At 49.7% G+C, this 21,392-nt stretch overlaps 1 protein-coding gene across 1 annotated transcript in view; it reads right to left on the bottom strand.

The window, feature by feature from the left end:
* Nucleotides 1-592: 592 nt before the first annotated feature.
* Nucleotides 593-21,392, bottom strand: part of SMYD4 (SET and MYND domain containing 4) — a 39,259-nt gene continuing 18,459 nt past the window's right edge. Inside the window, exons 4-11 of the mRNA XM_041001331.1 lie at nt 15,917-16,006; nt 11,995-13,159; nt 6,060-6,242; nt 4,936-5,099; nt 3,979-4,111; nt 2,594-2,710; nt 2,355-2,478; nt 593-904 (exon numbers count right to left, since the gene is read on the bottom strand). Coding sequence (XP_040857265.1) covers nt 751-904; nt 2,355-2,478; nt 2,594-2,710; nt 3,979-4,111; nt 4,936-5,099; nt 6,060-6,242; nt 11,995-13,159; nt 15,917-16,006 — 2,130 coding nt within the window. The 3' untranslated portion in view covers nt 593-750. The remainder of the gene's footprint in view (nt 905-2,354; nt 2,479-2,593; nt 2,711-3,978; nt 4,112-4,935; nt 5,100-6,059; nt 6,243-11,994; nt 13,160-15,916; nt 16,007-21,392) is intronic.

Raw genomic sequence — 21,392 nt, 5'->3', positions numbered from 1 at the left:
ACCTTGCAAACATTAGGATCCCATATGGGTGCCGGTTCATGGTTCGGCTGTCCACTTCCCATCCAGCTCCCTGCTTGTGGCCTGGGAAAGCAGTTGAGGACAGCCCAAAGCCTTGGGACCCTGCACCCACGTGGGGGACCAAGAGAAGCTCCTGGCTTCTGGCTTTGGATTGTCTCGGCTCTGGCTGCTGTGGCCACTTGGGGAGTGAACCAGTAGATGGATAATCTTTCTCTATCTCTCCTTCTCTCTGTAAATCTGTCTTTCCAATAAAAATAAATAGATCCTATAAAAAAGAAAAGGAAGGAAAAAGTAAGTGCTGAAGCCCCTGAACGCACGTGGGAGGCCGGGAAGAAACTCCTGGCTCCAAGCTTCAGCCTGGTCTGACCTGGGCTGTTGCCACCATTTGGGGAGTGAACCAGTGAATGGAATATCTTTTTTTTCTCCTGTAGTTCTTCCTTTCAAATGAATACAAAACACCTTTTTAAAAAAAATGGTTTAAAAAATGTCCTTCCCTCAAAACATCTTTTTAATATATTTATTTTGAATTTTTTAATTATGTGGTACAATTTGTATACACCGGGATTTCCCCCAAAATACAAATTAAAAAAAAAGATGCAAAAATAAAATAGGTGAGTGCCTGGCCCTGCAGTACCATGTACTGGATTTGGGGCTGCCAGGCGAGTCCCGTCTTCCCTGGCTGGGCTTGGCGGCCCCAGAGCCTCTTTAACTTGCCTTCCTTGGGCTGGGACCCTACAGAGAAGGCCCCATGGGGCCGGGCATCAAGTCCAGTAAGCAGGAGTGCATCTGGCGGAGCTCCCGGACCTCGTCGCTGCAGGGGCCACAGTGCACCGACAGGACCCCCTCCGCCTTCTCGATTGTGCTCAGTGCTTCATGGATTTCCATCCTAAACATGGGAGGCAAGAGGGAGCGTTCACTCGTCCTGTCTGCTCCACTTCCCACCCAGCTGCCAGCTAATACATCTGTGAAAAGCAGCAGAAGGGACCCCGTGCCCTAGTGGCGAAAGTCCTTGCCTGGCACGTGCCAAGATCCCATATGGGCGCTGGTTCTAATCCAGGCTGCCGCACTTCCCATCCAGTCTAGGGCAGCTCAAAACCTTGGGACCCTGCAACTGTGTGGGAGACCTGGAAGAAGCTCCTGGCTTCGGATCGGTGCGGCTGTAGCCCTTGTGGCCACTTGGGGAGTGAAACATTGATCAGAAGATCTTCCTCTCCATCTTTCCTCCTCTCTGTATATCTACTTCCCAATTAAGATAAATAAATAAATCTTTAAAAATGTGAAAAAAAAGACTTCGCATTAATCTTTTAAAATTTGTGAGAGAGCTCTTCATCTGCTGGTTCACTCCTCAGATGGCTCCAACGGTGGGGGCCTGCACAGGCTGAAGCTACGAGCTAATAACTACAAGTGAGGCTCCCACATGACTGGCAGGGACCCCGGTCTTTGTGCTGCTCCCAGTGAGTTAGCAGGGAGCTGGATCAGAAGCAGAGCAGCTGGGAGGTGAACTGGTGCCCCTGTGCAGGATGCCAATGCCCCAAGGGGTACCTTACTCTGCACTGCCATGCTGCCCCTTCTCTGATTCCTCCCTGGTACACCTGAGGTTTAGGGTTACCAAGTTGAGCGTGACCCAGCTCTGCAAGCTTTTTCTCTGTCCCTGACCCAGTGGGGTCATTTTCATCTTAGTGTCAGGTACACTTGCCATTCATAACCGAAACTTAAGCTTCAAGCACCTACTCAAACCAGTGTATATCAGTGATAGTTTTTGCTAAAATGGGGGGGGGAGGAGAAGGCTTTGAGAAGACTTCCACCCCAGCTCCTCATTCCCGCCAACTCTCTTTTCCTCTTTAAAGCAGCACCTTCCACCTTGGCAGGGTGGACACTTTGCGCTTGCCCATCCCTTGCCCAGGGGTGAGAGGTGGCGGGTGGGGCTGCAGCCTGAGCATTGTGGGCTGTTGAGGAGCCTCCCTCTGGCTTCTCCTGCCACGTGCAGTGCCCTCGTCTGCCTCCTCCCCAAACCCTCCCCCGACAGTGCCAGGCGTTGTCTGGCAGCAACAATCGCTCCTGGTGGAAAACAACTGCTTAAAAAGGACTAGGATGCTGTCTGGGGGAGAAGGCAGGGACCCTGGAGCTGATGGTGCTGGGAAACGAGGGCCCCAGGGGCAGAGTGAGTAAACGGAAAGGAATGAGAAGGCGGGCCATAGGGAGGCCTCCCAGGGAACCCTGCGTCAGATCCCAGAGTATGAGCTAAACCAGCAGGGGCTGTGAGACCTCCCAAAGAGGGAACGCTCAAGTGTCACCACGTTTAAGGGCTCGCATGTGAAGGGGGCGCTCAGGCTCACCCGTTGAACAGGATCTGGGCCAGCTTGAAGAGTTCACGGCCCATTTCAATGCTGGATGCGCCGTAGCGGGCCTCAACCACCGCAAGACTCTTCCGAAGGTGGGCGGCTGCTTTCTGCCAGTCCGCTGTGGGAGAGAACCATGGGCAACTGACCGGCAGGGGGTGCAGTGCAGGCGTCAGCCTGAGCGGGAACCAAGCGGAGGAACCAAGCACCCAGGGCACCCCAGACACACTGCCTACCTAAGGTTGCGTAGGCCTGGGCTAGGTAGTCTGCGATCTCTCCCAGCAGGCTGTGCTCCACCCATAGGAAGCTCTCCGCAGAGCGCTGGCATCCCTGTAGCTGCTGAACCGCTTCCTCTGTGTCAGAGAGAAAGCACAGATACCGTCCTGGGCAGGAGAGCCCAGAGGCTGGGGCGGCACTGTCAGCACCCCTTTGCTTGGATGGGTTTCACCAAGACCCCGTGGTACCTAGGCTGACAGGGTTGCTAGGTGTGGGGAAGGCATTTAACCTAGGGGTGCCATGTTGGTTAAGTATCCCATGGCAGAGTGCCTGGGTTTTATACCTGGCTCTGGCTTTTAAAATTATTTTTTCATTTTTTAAAAAAAGATTTATTTATTTATTTAAAAAGCAGAGATATAGAGAGGGAGGGAGAGAGAGAGACGAGAGATTTTTTCCAACTGCTGGTTTGCTCTCCAAATGGCCACAAATGAGCAGGGCTGGGCCAAATTAAAGCCAGGAGCCAGGAGTTTCTTCTGGGTCTCCCACATGAGGGGAGTGGCAATGACTCAAATGATTGGGTTTTTTCACCCATGTGGAAGATCTGGATTGAGTCTGTGGCTCCCCACTTCAGGCCCAGCTAGTCAGGGCATTTAGGGAAGGAATGGTGAATGAAAGCTCTTTCTCAGCCTCAAAAAAAAAAAAAGCAAGCTGGTATTTCCCCTGTGTTTCCAACATCTGCTTTCCTAACCAACCAACGCTACATTCCATCGAAGGTCATTATTTCTCTTCACTCCAGAACTAAGCTAAAGGTCAACTTTCTTCCAGTGGGACAAATAACTTCCACGAAGTGGAGCTCCAAGGCAGGGTTTCCAAGGGCAATGAGGTGTCCCCTTGGTACCAAAGGAACCAGGAGACTTACAAGGGGACTGCAAAAAACCCACAGGAAAATGCACCAGGCACAGATTACAATTTTTACATCAAAATAAACTTAAAAGAAGTTTATTTTGGGGGGCCCTTGTACCCCCATGGGCACCTGCCTATTGCCCTCTGCAGGAGGCTGGCTCTGAGGGGGAATGTTGGCAGTCTTTCCAGGAAGTGACATCACTAGGCCCTCAAACAAAACTCCATGACTGTGCACTTCTGGAAGTCTCTGGAACTCAAGCGTGTGAGAGCTAACCCCTTTGACCTCAGGGATCCTTTAAGTTTGCAGTGGGATGCCTAACTCCTAGGGACTCTTTTCCAGGGACCCCAGGATGAAGGGGCCGGTCAGCACCTGGTCTCATTGGCCTGCAGAGCCATCTGGTGGCGAGGAAGGGAATGACCACTACCCAGCCCCCTGCAGTGTAAGGCGGAATGGATGAGGGTTCAGAAGGCGCTGGGAGAGCAATGCTGGGCGCTCACTCACTTAGTTTACCACTTCTGAGAAGCTTCAGAGCCGCAGCGATCTGGCGTTTCAGGTCCCTCAGCCGCGAGGCCAGACAATCCCTGCTGACGGCTTCCGGACAGGACCCACTGCCACAGTGCAGCACGGCATCGCCCTGCGGAAGGCAGTGTTGGCCCTGTTTTGAGCAGGGGCCTCATTCGCCCAGCTCAGGCGTGTGCTTCCAAGGCGGTTTCTGAGCACACAGAAGAAGGCCATCCTGTGCTACAGCAGTCCCAACCCAGGCCCAGGGACATCTGCCCTGGCAACTGCGATCCTCAGGAAAACGGCGGCTTGATTTGTAAAAACAGAACTGGTAGAGCCCATGCTTGCTTCGGCTTTGACACAGCCTGCTGTGCACTACTAGGCTGCAGGTCTGGGAGGGACCTCCCTTCCCCAGGACCCCCCTCAGGGTGCCCTGGTCCATATCCCACAGCCCAGGTCTGGCCATGTGATTCCTCTGCCCCGGCTGCTGTCAGGGTGCCACATATCATTGTCCTCCTGGGCAGGGAGGATGGGAGCTGCTGGCAGTGGCCTTGCCACCCTGACGGGCAGGGGGCCTGTCTTGGGATGAGGCCAATGCAGGAAACGGAGCTGAGTGAGGTGAGATGGAGCACACGGGACCTGGTGACATCATCGACCTGTACCCCGGGGTAGCCCTACTCTAGGGAACTTACGACGACTTACTTATTAACCTAATGAATTCTGTCCATATTCTCACCCCTTGACCACCAGGGTGGGATTTTCTGTCATTTGCAAGAGAAATATGACTAATATTACTAAACCCAATGCCTGCCTGTGATTCTCTGGCAGGAGTGACCGATGTGCGGGGTAATGAGTTAAGGTGGGAGTAGTGTTGCTGCTGTCAGCAGCAGTGAGCCTGCGGGGCGTGAGGGCTGACCACCAGGGGCCTGTGGGCAGAGCAGGGCAAGGGCCGCATACCTGCAGGAGTGCTCTGCAACTGCTGCAGCAGAAGGCTGCCCACCTGGGCCCTGCAGCGGTGGGCCGTGCCTCGGAGCAGCAAGCTGGACAGCTGCAGTCAAAGAAATACTGCGACTTCAGCTTCTGCTGCCTCGCAGCGACGTCCAAGTGGCTCACGTGAGGGCCTGGGGAGAGAGTGTCCCTGGCTAGCACAGAAGGCCAGAGAGGGTCAAACAGAACCCTAGCACCTTCAGCCGAGCCGAGCGCCTGCGCGATCCGGGCGACAGGTGGCCCTCACTTCAATACATGTGGAACTAAACACTGACCTGAGTTTCCAGGTAGCTGGGACAGGAGGCCAAAGAAGCCAAGACATTTCAGAAAGGAAGTCTATATTGCTGAAGCTGTGATAGATAAGGACAGCTTAGCCACAACAGGGCCTCCTATTAGAGTGAGAAGGTGTTTTTTTTTTTTTGGCTTACCTCTTACAGGAACTTGCTCAATGCATTGCACCCCCCCCCAGCCATCCCTCCTTTTAAGATTACTTATTTGGGGGGCTGAAACTGTAACACAGAGGGTTAAGCTGTTGCCTGTGACACAGCCATCCTCAAGTCTCAGCTGTTTCACTTCTGATCCACGTCCCTGCCACCCATGTGGGAGATCGGTGTGGGGGTCCTCGTCCCTGGCCTCAGCCTGGCTCAGCTCAGGTCACTGCGGCCATGGGGGAGAGTGAACCAGTGGGTGGAAGAGTTCTCTAACTCTTGCTCTCTTTCTCTTAAATAAATAAAATGTTAATAAAAATTCTTTATTTGAAAGGCAGAATGACAGGTCAAGACTGAGAAAGATACTGATCTTAGATTCACTGGTTCACTCAACCAATAGCCACAACAGCCAGGGCTGGGCCAGGCTGAAGACAGGAGCCAGGAACTCCATCTAGGCTTCCACCTGGGTAGCAGAAGCCCTAGTCCTTGAGCCTCCCAGGAGCATCAGCAGGGAACTAGATCAGAAGCGGAGGATCCACGACTCAAGCAGGTACTCTGAGGGGTCTGGACATCCCAAGAGGCTGCTTAACCCATGGTGCCACCATGCCCACCCCATCCTCTAGTGCTTGGGGAAGGGCAGGCCAGGGGTGCGAGGACACAGCTCACCGTAGCAGTGCAGAATCTCTTGCCCTTGGCTGATATGCTGTGATGCCCGGACAGTGGCAACAGTGCCAACAAAGGACACGCTGGTGTTGGGGCTGCAGGAGTGGTTCAGGAGGCTAAGCACAGGGAAGATGCCTGTGGCAAGGCGCACTTGACTGCTGCTGGTGATGAGGGACTCCTTCGAGTCTGAAAGCACAAGAGGCAGAAAGGACACGCGAGTCGGGCTGTGGGCCTGGGCCCCGCCCGCCACCCTTCAGAGGCTGAGACCAAATCCCGCTTGGATCACAGCGCCACAGCCAGATCCCGGACAGTGAGCAAATGAACGCGAGGTGTCCACTGTGATCCTGGGACCTGATGATGGTGTTCCTATATACCGCAGCAAGTCCAAGGATTAAAATTCATTAGAAAATAATAAAAAGGGAATTATCAGCAGGAAGCTTTCCAGACCGAGAGCTTTGCAATGTTTGTGAGGGCCTGAGAGCAGAGCACCTGCGGCACGGGGTGATGTTAAGCCAGGGTTAAGCCGGGCAGAGTGTACCGCCTGTGACACAGCCCCTGCTGCTCCAGACCCAGTCCTGCTAACCAGGGGCCAGCTTAAGCTCCGCAGAGCACTCAGCTCCTCTTCTGTCACCTGCGTGAGAGAGCACCCCACAGAGGAAGTTCTGGGTGCCTGGTTTCATCCTGGCCCAGCCCCAGCTGTGGCCATCATTTGGAAAGTGAACCAGTGGATGGAAGATTTTCTGTCTCTCTTTCAAATAAGTAAATAAAAAAAGCAAACAAAACTTTAAAGAAAGAAACTTGAGTACCTGTTGAGACTATTTCCCAAAAGCTTTTCTAAGTCTTAGGACCCTTTGTGTTTAATTTTTTAAGATTTTAGTTATATGTCTAAAAAGCAGAGTTGGAGAGAGAGAGAGGTGGCTATATGGAATGCTGGTGTGACAGGTGGTAGTTTAGCCCAGGGCACTACGATACCAGCCCCTAAGTGCTTCTGCCTAACTGGGCTTTGACTCAAAAACAGCTGACGTCATATGCACAGAGTCAAGGTCACCTAAGCTCGTCCGCCTACACAGGAAAGCACTCCACAGAGGCGGTCACCACGAGGTTTCTCTGGAGAATATGAGAGGCTGGCTTTTCTGACTAGGACAAAAGGAACGGGCATGTAAAAGCCTGAGGGGACCTAAGAGCAGTCAGTAGGGTTCCCATTGCACTACACCAGAGTCCCGAGATGGATGGTGACCCCGTGGGGTCCCGGCTGTCCTTGCCAGACAGACGGCTGGAAGGGCTGCCGTTAATTTCAGTAGCCCCAGTTTGATCTTGGGGAAAACCATGTTTCCCCTAAACTGGCTGAAACACTGGTACTTCAAGGGAGAAATTCCAGCTTTCTGAAAAACAAAACAACAACAACCAGCAGATAACTGCAGTACCACCGTAGAGCAAGATCTCTTCGCAGACCATTCACCATGGAGACCCACAGTCTAGGTACAGAGGTACCGAAGTGGCGAACCAAGGAAAACACGGGCTACGGGAAGAACGGCCCCTCTGGATAATTCTATTATCTGTTGCCATGGAGGACAAGGGGAAGAGCGCCAGGGTATATAACACACACGGAATCCAAATGACTCAGTTCTACAACCTCTCCGGAAATCTTGCATCAGAGCTTCTCTCCTGACTTCCTGTCCCCTCTCCGGGCCGAGGCCCACCTCCTGTTAACTCTAATGAGCGGTGAAAACCCTGACAGGTAGGCAGCAGGAAGGCGCTGTCTGAATAATCACTCTGCATAATTAAAAAGTTGACTTGCATTAACTGGCAATCTGTGTTAGAACAGTTGCTAAATTTTTCCAGAAAAAAAAAAAAAAAGTCACAATGCAATGAGTGATGTTAGCTTGGGGAGCTATTTATAGCTCACCCACCGACAGCAGCAAGCCCAGGGACTGAGGGGGAGTTTGTGTCAGAGTTGAATCGCTCTCTAATTATTTCTCCAAGATGAACTATGGATTTTTGAAAATTACTCAGTATTTTGCATTAGTCATTTGTTGGGAGAGATAGAAGATGAAAATAGGCATGTGCTTTGTTAACCAAATTGAGTATGTGACATTTTTGTATTATTTTTTTTAAAAATACCCAAAAGGGTACCGGGCTAATACTACTCCTGCAATTACAATGGAATTGGAAGAATGTCGCTGGGGGGTGTGTGGGTGTTTGCATCGTGGCTCAGTGGGTGAAGCTGCCACTAGGATTCCTTAGGAGCGTGGGATCAGAGTCTCGGCTGCTGTGCTTCCAATCCCTCTTAATACACCTGGGAACACAGCAAAAGCTGGGCCAAGTGCTTGGGCCCCTGCCGCTCCCGTGGGAGGCACGGATGGGGCTCCTGGCTCCTGGCATCAGCCTGGCTGAGCTTGGGCTGTTGCTGCCAGCTGGGGAGTAAGCCAGAGGATGGAGAGCTCTCCTTGGTTCTCTCCCACATATATAAATCTTGGTCTTTCTTTTTAAAAGAAAAAGATCCACATATGTGCAAAATATACACACTATGCTACAATTTTGCAAAATGAGAAAATTATGTGTCAATTAATCAAGAACTCAAACTAAAGAGATTTCTTAGATGCTGAAGAGGGAAAAGCAGGGACAGCACATTGGTCTGAAACTAGCGAACCCTGATTGTTCAAAGATTTATTTATTTTTATTGGAAAACAGATCAGATTTATGGAGAGGAGAAAGGTCTTCTCTTTGCTGGTTCACTCTATGAATGACCACAGCGACTGCAGCTGAGCCTGTCTGAAGCCAGGAGCCAGGAGCCCTACTCTGGGTCTCCCATGCAGATGCAGGGTCCCAAAGCTTTGGGCCGTTTTTGACTGCTTTCCCAGGCCACAAGCAAGGAGCTGGATGGGAAGTAGAGCAGCTGGGGCACAAATTGGCACCCATACGGGATCCTGGTGCTTGCAAGGTGAGGATTTAGCCATTGAACCATTGTGCTGGGCCCAAGAACCTTGTTAAGCAGATGGAGATCTGGCAGGAGCCATTGCCACCGGGATGGCCCTCACGGCAGGCTCTACACCAGCACTGGGGGCCAGTCCCTTCCCTTAAGACAAGCACCAGAGAGAGGTTTCTCAGGAAGTTTGATTAAGTAGGATTTATGCAAAGTTAATAACATACATTTTTATAGGGTTTTTGCCAAAGTCTATCCTAGTTAACACTTTAATCCTTCTTTTGTGTTACTAATGAAACAGCTGTTAATGAAATTCAATGAGAAACTAAATTGGGAGCTGTTGGAACCCCAAAGAAATAATAAAAAGGGATATAACAAGATTAGAAACATGAGCAGACTAAAACAAAATAAGACAATTTAAAAATGAGCGTGAACGTGACTGATGGGTGGGAAACGGGCACAACTTACCCAAGGGCAATGGTGGACTACGCGCTGCTGCCCTGCCCTGTCCTCTGGGGGCTGGCATTTGGCATGGCAGCTAAGAAAATTCAGCACACCAGACAGAAAGACGACAAAACAAAATACACCTGAGGGTCACACCTGAATGACAGGGTGAGGGGAAGCTGCTCTCCAGAATGCCCAAATTTTTACTTTTTCTGAATACCAATGTTCCTCTCACGATCTTTGCTTTTTAGATAGGAAAAAATAACTCAAACGATGATTTTTAATATTAACACTTAAAAATGCATAGTCATGGGCCCAGCGCTGTGGCCTAGTGGCTAAAATCCTCCCCTTGAAAGCACCGGGATCCCATGTAGGCGCCAGTTCTAATCCCGGCAGCTCCATTTCCCATCCAGCTCCCTGCCTGTGGCCTGGGAAAGCAATCGAGGATGGCCTAAAGCCTTGGGACCCTGCACCCACGTGGGAGACACGGAGGAAATTCCTGGATCCTGGCTTCACACAGGCTCAGTTCCAGCCATTGTGCTCACTTGGGGAGTGATTCAATGGACGGGAGATCTTCCTCTCTGTCTCTCCTTCTCTCTATATATCTGACTTTCCAATAAAAAAAAAATCCTTGAAAAAAAAAGTTTGCTTACCTTTTTTCTAGATACTTTATAGCTTGATTTAAACCTATTTAACATTAACTCTCCGGAGACTGTCACGAGTTTCATGCCTGCCATGGTTGTGTCTTTCAGCAGGTACGACATCTGACAGTGTCAAGGCCAATAGGGACTCCAAAAGGTTATTCTCCCGCACTGACTCACGATGACCTCGAGGATGCTATCAAATCCCAAAAAAACCCAACTGTGCCTTTCCTCGAGGCTGGATTAGCATGACTAGAGCATAACGTGGGACGACGCATTCCTCGGGTTCAGTGTTTCCACCTGACACCCCGTGTCCCTGTGGGACTTCCATGTTGGGCACTCCCCCTTTACACCTGCTGCATGGGACTTGGTGGAGTCTGAGCCAACGTGTCCCCCTCCACATTCACCCGTGAGACCGGGCTGCTGTTCTTGGTGTTGCACAATGAGTAGGAAAGAGCCGAGGGTTCTCCTTGCTCTGGGACAGGTTATAAAGCACAGCATCAATCTGGCCCTTACACATGCACACATGCATACACACACTTTAAATTAAAAGTACAGAAAAAGCCTTTAAGTTTTGAAAGAACTCATGGAAAAGAGTCGTTCTAAGGGCCCAGTGTGATGACTTAATACTCCACCTCCTAGTGCTGAGAGCCCATATTAACATTTTAAACTTACAAGTAAATTTATATTCGAACATTGGTTCTGTCTTCTTCATTTTTCCTAATTCTGTGAGTTTTTCCTTCTGAGTATACATATTTTAAAAGTTTTACTTATTTATACGAAAGGCAGAGAATTACAAAGAGGGAAGGACAGACACAGAACTTCTACCTTCCATCTGCTGGTCACTCCCTAGATGGCCACAATGGCTGCAGCTGGGCCAGGCCAGGCTGAAGGCAGGAGCCTGGAACTCTGGGCCTCCCAGGCACATAAGCAGGGAGTTGGATTTGAGGAAGAGCAGCTGGGATTTGAAATGATGTCCATAGGCGAGGCCAGTGCCACGGCAGGTGGCAGCTTAACTGCATGCGCCACACGCTGGCCCTGAGCTGGGGTATTTTCAGTTGATGGTGGGTTCCCATAATAAGTTCAAGAGCTTCAGTTGTTTATGGGAAACAGCTTTCTTTCACAATCAAAACCTCCATAACATGAATTTTAATTTTGTAAAGAGTCTAAATAAACACCCACTTTGTAAGTTAGGGTGGGATGAAACAACCTCTTTTATATGAGATAGAGATTTATTTATTTATCTTATTGGAAAGGCGGATATACAGAGAGGAGAGACAGAGAGGAAGATCTTCCGTCCGATAATTCACTCCCCAAGTGAGCACAACGGCCGACACTATGTCGATCCAAACCGAGGAGCCTCTTCCGGGTCTCCCACACGGGTGCAGGGTCCCAAAGCCTCGGGCTGCCCTCGACTGCTTTCCCGGGCCACAGGCAGGGAGCCGGATGGGAAGCGGGGCCGTGGGGACTAGAACCAGTGCCCATATGGGATCCCGGGCGTGCAAGGTGAGGACCTTATCCACTGGGCCACCATGCCGGGCCCACAACCTCTTTTATATGTAAAGAAACTGAGACTAAGTGGCTCAAACAACCGTATAATACAAGATCAGCTGTGATTCTCCAGAGGGACACTAGTGTGTCTTAGTGCTATTACTTTCCTTTATAATTCTTTTTGAAAAAGATTTACTTGTTTGAAAGGCAGAGAGAGAAACAGAGAAAGCGAGATGGAGGGATGGAGGTCTACCGCATGTGTGACAGGGACCCAAGACCCTGGGCCGCCACCTGTGTCCACTCAGAGTACGCATTAGCAGAAAGCTGGAACTGGAAGCGGGGCCAGCCTGCAGCCCAGGCACTCGGAGACGGGATGGGCGCCTGAGTGGCAAGGGCCCTTCCTGGTGGTTCTCTCTGCTGCAGGGCGCGTGCCCCTTACCTGTCTGCTGGATGGCAGTCACGGCCTGGGCATTGCACTGCAGCTGGAGCATGTGCCGCAGCATGGCCACGCCCCAAATGTGCCAATCTGGGCACGGCTCCTGAGGGGCTGCTGCCGCTGTCCGTGGGGACATCAGGCCCCCCGGGAACAGGGCCTGCGAGCTGGCTGCCTGGAGCTGTCTGCACAGCGCAGCCACACTGAGCGCACACAGGAACTTGTGTTCGGGGCTGTGGCTGTGCGTGTGGGGCAAGAGGCTGAAGACGGCGTTGTAATTGTTTTCATACTTCCCGTCAACATCGCACCCTGGAATGGGGGTCTCAATCGCGGTGTCATCTTTTTCACTGTCTCCTGGGTCGCACCTGAATGATTTGATGGGATGCTTGCTTTCAGACACACAGACGTCCCTGTTACTCATCTCATGGCAAAGTTTCTTTGAGATCAGGCCAGCGTCCTGGAATCTGGCCACCAGTGTCATTCTCAGGGCGGTGTGGCAGAAGATGCCAAGCGTGTGCAGTAGCGCCCCGAGAGGACATTCGGTGCTGTGGTGCTGCTCCCAGGCTTGCTGCAGGCACCTGGGGCTGCAGTACTTGGCATAGCTGCACACAGGGCAGGGCACTGTGGCCAGAGTGGGCTTCAAGCACTGGTGACAGTACAGGTCCCCAGTGGAAATGCCGGCATCCCACCTGCTTCCCAGGCCGCAGCGTAGGGGTGGCTCTTCTCCGGGAATCAAGACACTAACAAAGGCGTCCTCCTTCAGCAGGAGCTCTCCTGGGAGGATGTCTCTTGTGGCCACCAAGCAGCGGCCTTTCACAGGGTCTATGTCCAGGCGGACGGACGACGATGCGCCGGGCAGCTGCTTGCTCTGTTCCAGGAGCTCTGTGTCTTCCACAGCGCGGGCCGGGGCTGCTGGGGCGGTTTCTGGGAAGGTCTCCCAGTTTCGGACCCTCAGTTTCAGACCATACAGATCGCTCTGCACAGCCCGACGGCAGGAAGGCGCTAGGTTTGGCTGGGCAGCGAGGTGACTTTCAAGGGCAGCGATGGTCAGGCTTGCCTCTTGCAGTCTCCCCAGGGCCAACAGACACTCGGCCTTACGCAGCAGCATCTTGGGCAGCAGTCTTTCTGGGTATCTGTGCAGCTCTGCTCTGCTGATGTCTGCAAGACATGCCTGAAAGCAGAAAGGAGAGAACCAGAATGGCCTTTGGTTTGCAGAGGGAAAGAAGAGAAGATTTTCCAATCTCTGGTTGACTCCCCAAATGGTTACAACAGCTGGGCCTGGCCAAAGTCAGGAGGCAGGAATCCCACATGGGTAACAGGAGTCCAAGCGCTAAGACCAACTTCAACGGCCTTCCAGGTACACTCACAAGAAGTAGAATAACTAAGACTCGAAGTGATGCTTATACAGGACACAGTCACTGCAAGCAGAAGCTCAACCCACTGCACCACAAAGCTAGACTCGTAAGTTAGGGATTATTAAAAACGGGACAATTGAGGCGGGCCCTGGCTGTGGCGGCCTTCTGGGGAGTGAACCAGCAGATGAGTGATTGCACTCTCCCCTGTCAGGTAAATATATATATATATATTTTAAATGTGACAAAACCACAGGTTTATTTTCTTTACATCACTGCCCATTTTCTGACCTTGCAGTTGAGTGGTCAGGAATACTTAAGATCTTAGGTTTTGGGCCCAGCGTGATAGCATAGTGGTTAAAGTCCTCACCTTGCACGCCCAGGATCCCATATGGGTGCCAGTTCTAATCCCAGTGGCCCTGCTTCCCATCCAGCTCCCTGTTTGTAGCTTAAGAAAGCAGTCGAGGACGGCCCAAAGCCTTGGGACCCTGCACCCGCGTGGGAGACCCGGAAGAAGCTCCTGGATCCTGGCTTCGGATTGGCTCAGCTCCGGCCGTTGCGTTCACTTGGGGATTGAACCATTGGACAGAAGATCTTTCTTTCTGTCTCTCATCCTCTCTGCACATTTGCCTTTCAATAAAAACAAGTAAATCTTAAAAAAAAAAAATCTTAGGTTTCATCGTTCTTATAAAACACTTCTACTTTCAGGGAAAAAGTCTTGGATACAGAAGTACTATAGCATGGCGACTCAGAGGCCAGCCTTGTAAGCCGAATGCTGCCTGCCTGTTACAGCAGCATGGCCACAAGCAGGCAGTTTAATTTCTCAGTATCTTGGTTTCCTCATTTGAGAAAAAAGGATGATAATATTCATGGGGGTGTTTTAAGAACAAAATAATTAGAGTGCTGAACATACTAGGCTCTCAATAAATAAATGATAATCATTGTTATACCAAGGAAAACAAATAATATAGGAAAGCTAGTTGAGGAAAAATATATATTTTTAAGGATTTACTTATTTTTACTGTAAAATCAGATATACAGAGAGGAGGAGAGACAGAAAGGAAGATCTTCTGTCCGATGGTTCACTCCCCAAGTGAGTGCAACGGCTGGAGCTGAGCCAATCCGAAGCCAGGATCCAGGAGCTTCTTCCGGGTCTCCCACGCGGGTGCAGGGTCCCAAGGTTTTGGGCCGTTCTCGACTGCTTTCCTAAGCTACAAGCAGGAAGCTGGATGGGAAGCAGGGCCGTTTGGATTAGAACTGGCACCAAGTGAGGCCTATGGAACTGTATCATAAAATGATAGCAACAATAATAATAATAAAAAAGAACTGGCACCCATATGGGATCCCACTGTGTACAGGACGAGGATTTCAGCCACTAAGCTATTGCGCTGGATCCAACAAGGATAAATATTTTACTGATTCTTTCAATCACTGCCCTTACTAGTCTGGGATTTCCTGGTTATATTGGCCTATGGTTAATTTCCCATAATGCCTTTAAAATATTTATTTATTTTAGAGAAAGAAAGGGAGAGACAGAGACAATTTTATGCGGAAATGAAACTGCGGATTCATTTCCCAAATGTCTGCCATGGTTTGAGCTGGCTCAGGCCAAAGCCTGGTGTCAGGAACTCAACGTGGTGTCAGTGTCAGGAAGTGGGTGGACACCGCAGTGACCTAAGCCAGAGATCTGGCAGCCAAGGCCACGTACGAGCCAGTGATGGGCAAAGGCCAACATTCCTTGGCCTCTCAGGGTCCAAGCAGGGCCGATGCCAGCACCCACATCAGAAGGGGTATAAAACCTTTGTCTCGACTACCCACGTGTGGCTTTCCTCTCCTGCTCATTCCTCTGCTGTGCCCAGGAATGGACTTCTCTTTGCTTAATAGAGGCCTGTTTGTATGGCCGGTGTTTTCCTTTAACGGGTGGTTGGTAAATCGAAGTCTCCATGCAGATGGCAAGGATTCAAGTACCTGAGCCATCACCTGCTGTTTTCTAGGGTGCGTGTTAGTGGTGATGGGACTTGAAGCCATGCATGCTGCATAGGACCGGTGTCTTCACCAACGTGGACACAGTGGCACCTTACAGCTCGTACTCAGAGGTACAAATCTGATATTGGTCACTGACACAATGCTCGATGTTTTTCCTGCTGTCACAGCTGGGGGACGAGAAGGAAGCCCAGGCCCAGGCGTACACCCCGGCACAGCTTCACTCTCCTGCTGACAGTGTTCACTGAGGGCGAGCCATGAGGACTACAGGTCTAATTCTCAACAGGCTATATGCCTGAGGATGAGCTACGTGTCAATGTTTTACCAACATATGCTACCCAAAGGAGCAGCCAGGTGACAGCTATCTCCCGACACTGCCCAGGCCCCTGGGGAACGAGCCACAGACCCTGCTTGCTGACCATCACCGCTGCCGTGGTCAGTGACACATGGGGAATGAATGAGAGGAGCAAGCCCACAGGGGGTGGACCTCAGGGCACTCTCAGTTCTTCTGGTGCAGCTCGGCTGCACTGAGGGGTTCGGAGCAAGCGGGGTTAAGAGCTCCTCTCCTGGCACAGCGGGCATTTGATACTCACTTCAAACTGACCCAGGTGGAAGAGGGCTGCAGAGCGATTGCCATAGCACAGTGCCATGTCCTCAGTGTGGGGCCCCGCGTGAGACACTCCCTGCAAAACAACGAGCAGAAGGTTGGAAGCCTGCGGTTCTAGCACACTCCTCCCTCCAGACAACAGCGGCCCCTCGGCCTCCCCCAACTGCAGCAGCCTTCTTGTGAGCGGTTTAGAGCAAAGCTGTGATGACGAGGTGAGGAAACAAGCATTCTGAGTGCTCTGCAAACAACACCGAGGGTCACGCAAGATGCAGCAGACATTGGCCAAAGGGCGGAACACAAAACCAGACGCTCACAAAACAGAAAATGCAAGTCATTATCAATAATAAGAGAAACAGTAAATTTATACATAGAGTACACACAGATGTGACAATGAAAGCAACGTAAGACAATTTCTTAAAAAATTATTTAACCATAAAATCGGTAAGGGTGGGCCCAGCAGCGTGGCCTAGCGGCTAAAGGCCTCACTTTGAATGCACTGGGATCCCATATGGACGCCGGTTCTAATCCTGGCAGCCCCACTTCCCATCCAGCTCCCTGATTGTGGCCTGGGAAAGTAGTCAAGGACAGCCCAAAGCCTTGGGACTCTGTGCCCCTGTGGGAGACCTGGAAGAGGCTCCTGGCTCATGGCTTTGGACCGGCATAGCATCGGCCGTTGCGCTCACTTGGGGAATGAATCATCAGATGGAAGATCTTCCTCTCTATCTCTCCTCCTCTCTGTAAATCTGACTTTCCAATAAAAATAAAATAAAATCTTAAAAAAAAATCGGCAAGAGTTAGTAATAACCTTAAAGGAGGAATATCAAATCTTTGGAGAAAAGATGGGGATTATTCAACATGCTGCTGGGACAAGCAGATGGGCGTGAGAAAAAAAAAAATAACTGAGTTGGCTCTATAAATCTTCCATTGGATAAATTCCAAAAAAATAGTTGAACTCTTTTCTTTTGGAAACATTTTATTTATTTTTATTAGAAAGTCAGATTTAAAGAGAGAAAGATCTTTCATCCACTGAATCACTCCCCAAGTGGACACTATAGTCAGAGTTGAGCTGAGCTGAGCTGAAGCCAGGAGCTAGGAGCCTCTTGTGGGTCTCTCACGTGGGTGCCGAGTTCCAAGGTTTTGGGCCATCCTCGACTGCTTTCCCAGGACACAGGCAGAGAGCTCGATGGGAACTGGCGCAGCCGGGACTAGAACCAGCACCCATATGGAATCCTGACATGTGCAAGGTGAGAACTTTAGCCACTAGGCTACTATGCTGATCTACACTGTACATGCTGCTATTAGTCACCTGGTAGCTACTGTGCTTATCTGATCAACTATGGCACTATGAGAGTGTTTGTGGGTTACTTAATGGTGGCCCCAAAGTGCAAGAGCAGGGATGCCAGGCCCGTAAGTTGAACTCTTAACAGTAGGAAATGAAACTACAGGACCAGTCTAAAGTAATGCTGAAGTAATCTTTTTCTCAGCATGATACAAAACCTGAAGTTATAAAAGATTAAAAAGTAAAATTGACCACATATAAAAATCTGGAGTGAGCATTTGGCCTAGCGGTTAGGATGCCTGCCTCCCACACTGGAGTGTCTGGGTTCGGGTCCTGGCTGTACTCCTCAGTCCCTTACTGATGGGTACCCTAGGAGGCACCCAGCGGCAGCCCGGGTTCTAGGGTGCCTATTACTGGGGGTACACTTGGACTGAGCTCCTGCCTGCTGGCTTTGACCTGGCGCAGCCCCAGCTCTTGTGGGCATCTGGAAATGGAACAAGTGGGTGAAGGGTGCTTATCTTTTTCTTTATCTGCCTCTCAAATAGAATAAATAAAAATGTATTCATAGTTAAAGAAAAAAAAGTAAAAGCAGTAGCAAAGGTAAAGATTGAACCAGAAAAAGATCTTTGCAACCCATATTACAGGCCAAGAGCTGCTTTGTTTACTTTACCAAAAGTTCCTGGAACTGAACAGGACAGCAGCAATAATTCAACAGGAAAACATGCAAATGATATTGATGGTTCTTAAGGGAAATGCAAATGGTGTTTAAACAGATGAGGAAATGTTCAAACTCAGTTATAATCAGCCAGGAGCAAACTAAAATTGTACTGGGTGGTTGTGATGATGGCACAAGTTAAGCCTCCATCTATGATGCCAGAATCCCATATGGGTGCTTGTTTGAGGATTGGGCTGCTCCAGCTCTGACCCAACTCCCTGCAAATGTGCCTGGGAAAGTACACAGGACAACCCTTCTTTGGCCCCCAAACCACATGGGAGACCTGGAAGAAGCTACTGGTTCCTGGTTTCAGTCTGACCCAGCTCTGGCTGTTGCAGACATTTGGGGAGTGAACCAGCAGACAGAAGGTTCCCATCTCTGTTTCTCCTCTCTCTGTAAGTCTTTCAAATAATAGACATATATTTTTCTTTAAAGATACGTCTATTTTTATTGGAAATTCAGATACACAGAGAGGAGGAGACAGAGAAGATCTTCTGTCCATTAATTCACTCCTCAAGTGACCGCAATGACCAGAGGTGAGACAATCTTAAGATGTGAGCCAATTTGGAGCCAGAAGCATCTTCTGAGTCTCTCACACGAGTGCAGGGTACCAAGGCCCTGGGATGTCTTCGACTGCTTTCCCAGGTCACAAGGAGGGAGCTGGATGGGAAGCTGGGACACGAACTGGAGCCCATATGGGATCCTAGTGCACTCAAGGCAAGGACTCTAGCCACTAAGCCACTGCTCCAGGCCAAATAAATACATCTTAAAAAGATACAAATAAACAAAACCAACTGTATTGTGATGTTATTTCTTTAACCTGTCAGATTGTCAAATAGAAATTTTTAAAACGCTTACTTTAATTTCTTTCAAGTGCTTGAAAAGCAGAGCATGAGAGAGGGAAAGAGATTTTTCTATCAAGTGGTTCACTCCCAAAATGCCTACAACAGCACAACAGCCAGGGCTGGGCCAGGCCAAAACTAGGAAAGTAGGACTCCAACTCGGTCTCCCCTGTGTATAGCAATGGCCTAAACACGTGATCTTTCACCTGCTCCTTCCTTCGATGTGTTAGCAGGAAGCTGGATGGAAGTGAAATAGCCAGGATTGGAACCAGCACTCTGGTATGGGACATGGAATTCCCAAATAGCAGCTTAACCTATTGCATTGCAATGGCCATCCTAGAAAAATACAATTGATAGCACACCGAGTCGGCAAGGCGGTGGGATATGGACATTCTCATTATGTTACTAGTGGGAGTATAATTTTTTTTCCAAGTTTGTTCCCACTTGCTGGTTCACTCCACAAATGCTTGCAACAGCCAGGACTGGGCTAGACCGGGGCAAGTGCCACAACTGGACCCCAGGCACTTGGATGTGGGACATGGATGCTTTCACTACTAAGCTGCTGCCGTAGAATTGCTTGAAACAGCAAAATTTAGACAACAACTTAAGTGTTGATGTATAGGAGTATGTAGAAGAATGAATAAGTGAGGGAATATCCAATAGCAGAAGAATGAGGAAGTTCTTTGTGTACCTCCATGGGACAACCTTGAAATAACTCGTTGAGTGAAAAGGGCATGGCGGTGGACCATGTTTGGAATGTGTGCGGAATTATTTCTTTGCATCAGCCGCAAGTACTGTGGAAAGGCCTAATGAACAGTACAAGCTCACTGGGCTAGCAATCAGGGTGGCTGGGGGCATGGGAAGTGAATGGCACGGGATCCTCTTACAACTTCTGAAATATAACCATGTGAACACATGTCCTATGAAAAAAAGAAGCAGATATACAAATAAAAGTCCTGAAATAGGCTGATGCTGTGATGTAGTGGGTAAAGCTGCCACTTGCAATGCCAGTTCCACACCTGGCTGCCCTACTTCCATTGCAGCTCCCTGCTAACACGCCCGGGAAAGCAGTAGAGGCTGGCCCAACTGCTTGGGGACCTGTATTCCTGTGGGAGACCTGGATGAAGCTTCTGGTTCCTGGTTTCAGACCAGCCCAGCTTTGGCTGTTGTGGCCACGTGGGGGAGTGAGCCAGTGGATGACAGATCTCTCTCTAGTTCTCCTTCGCTCTCTGTAACTCTGCCTTTCAAATAAATATATAAATCTTAAAAAGAAAAAAGGTCCTAAAATAAGTAGTCTGCTTCAGATATGGAGAAACAAACATGCTCACACTTTGCCTTAAGGGAGGTTAGTTAGTTCTTTCCTAGAAAATCCAGCATCAGTACCAAAGGACTTAAGAAGAATTTGTTCCCTTTGACCCAGAAGTTCATGGTAGGAACTCATCCTATGGAAGGAATCAGGTATCCCAACATTTACATGGAGAGATGCTTGGTAGCATGATAACAAGCGAATTGCCAACAATAGATGTGAAATCAAAACACAGTGCCTTCGGTAATGGAACACTGAGCCAGTGGTGGAAAATCATGTTCCTGTGGAAAATTTAATAACGTGAGCAAATGGGCACAATAAATTGTTGAGGAGGGAGAAAGTAGGCTACAAAACAGTAAGTGCAGCATTATCCCTATTTTGTAAAACAGAAAGCATTTTCAGAGGCATCCCTCCCCCGAAAAACCCTGGCTGGTGCGTACAAGCAAAAGTGTTAACAGTGCCTATCACAGGTTATGAGACTTTTTTTTCATTCTTTATGTTTCTCTATCTTTTCCCAAGTAACACATATGACTTTCCAAATCAGTTAAACACAACAAATATATTTTTTAAGGAAATGGCAGCTTTGCAGAAAATTGCAGAGAATCATAATCATTAAAATACCAGCAGCATGAAATAGGGAGGCTCATCGGCTTCCAAACCCAGAGAAAGATCTCAAAGCAATTTCTTTATTTGAAAGGCAATGTTGTACAGACAACGACAGTGCAAGATCTCCTGAACCCTGATTCACTCCCCAGAGGCCAGGAGCCAGGAGCCCTGGGTGCCAGCCCTCAGTGCGGCCTCCCAGGGTGCCTGGGAGCAGGAGGCTGCTGGGAAAGCAAAGCCAGCACTTGAACCCAGGCACTCCGAAATGAGAAGCAGGTGCTACAACAATCGTTGTCACAGCACCCACCCCAGCAGATACTTTTTTTTCCTGCGATTTTATTTCACTTATTTGAAAAGCACAGTGAGAGAGAGAGACAGAGAGACAGAGAGACAGAGAGAGAGAGAGAGAGACCTTTAATCTGTTGATTGACTCTCTCAATGGCCACAATGGACAGGACTGAACCAGGCCCGAGCAAGGAGCTCCTTTTGGGTCTCCCCTGTGGGAGTAAGGAGCCCAACTACTTAGACCATCTTCTGCTGCTGTCCCAGGCATATTAACAGGGAAATGGATAAGAAGTGGAGCAGCTGGGATACAAACGGGTGTTCTCAGGGAATACAGGCAGCAGCCAAACTCACTATACTACATGCTGGTCCCCAGGACACAAATCTTAATTTCTTCATCTGACTTTACTTTTTATTGTGCTTGTTTTCCTTGCA

This window comes from Ochotona curzoniae, unplaced genomic scaffold (assembly GCF_017591425.1).
Source record: "Ochotona curzoniae isolate NIBS_2020 unplaced genomic scaffold, NIBS_Ocur_1.0 scaffold_2453, whole genome shotgun sequence".
Taxonomy (NCBI): Eukaryota; Metazoa; Chordata; class Mammalia; order Lagomorpha; family Ochotonidae; genus Ochotona; species Ochotona curzoniae.
The sequence above is the reverse complement of the archived record's forward strand: the minus strand, read 5'-3'. Positions and strand labels throughout refer to the sequence as shown.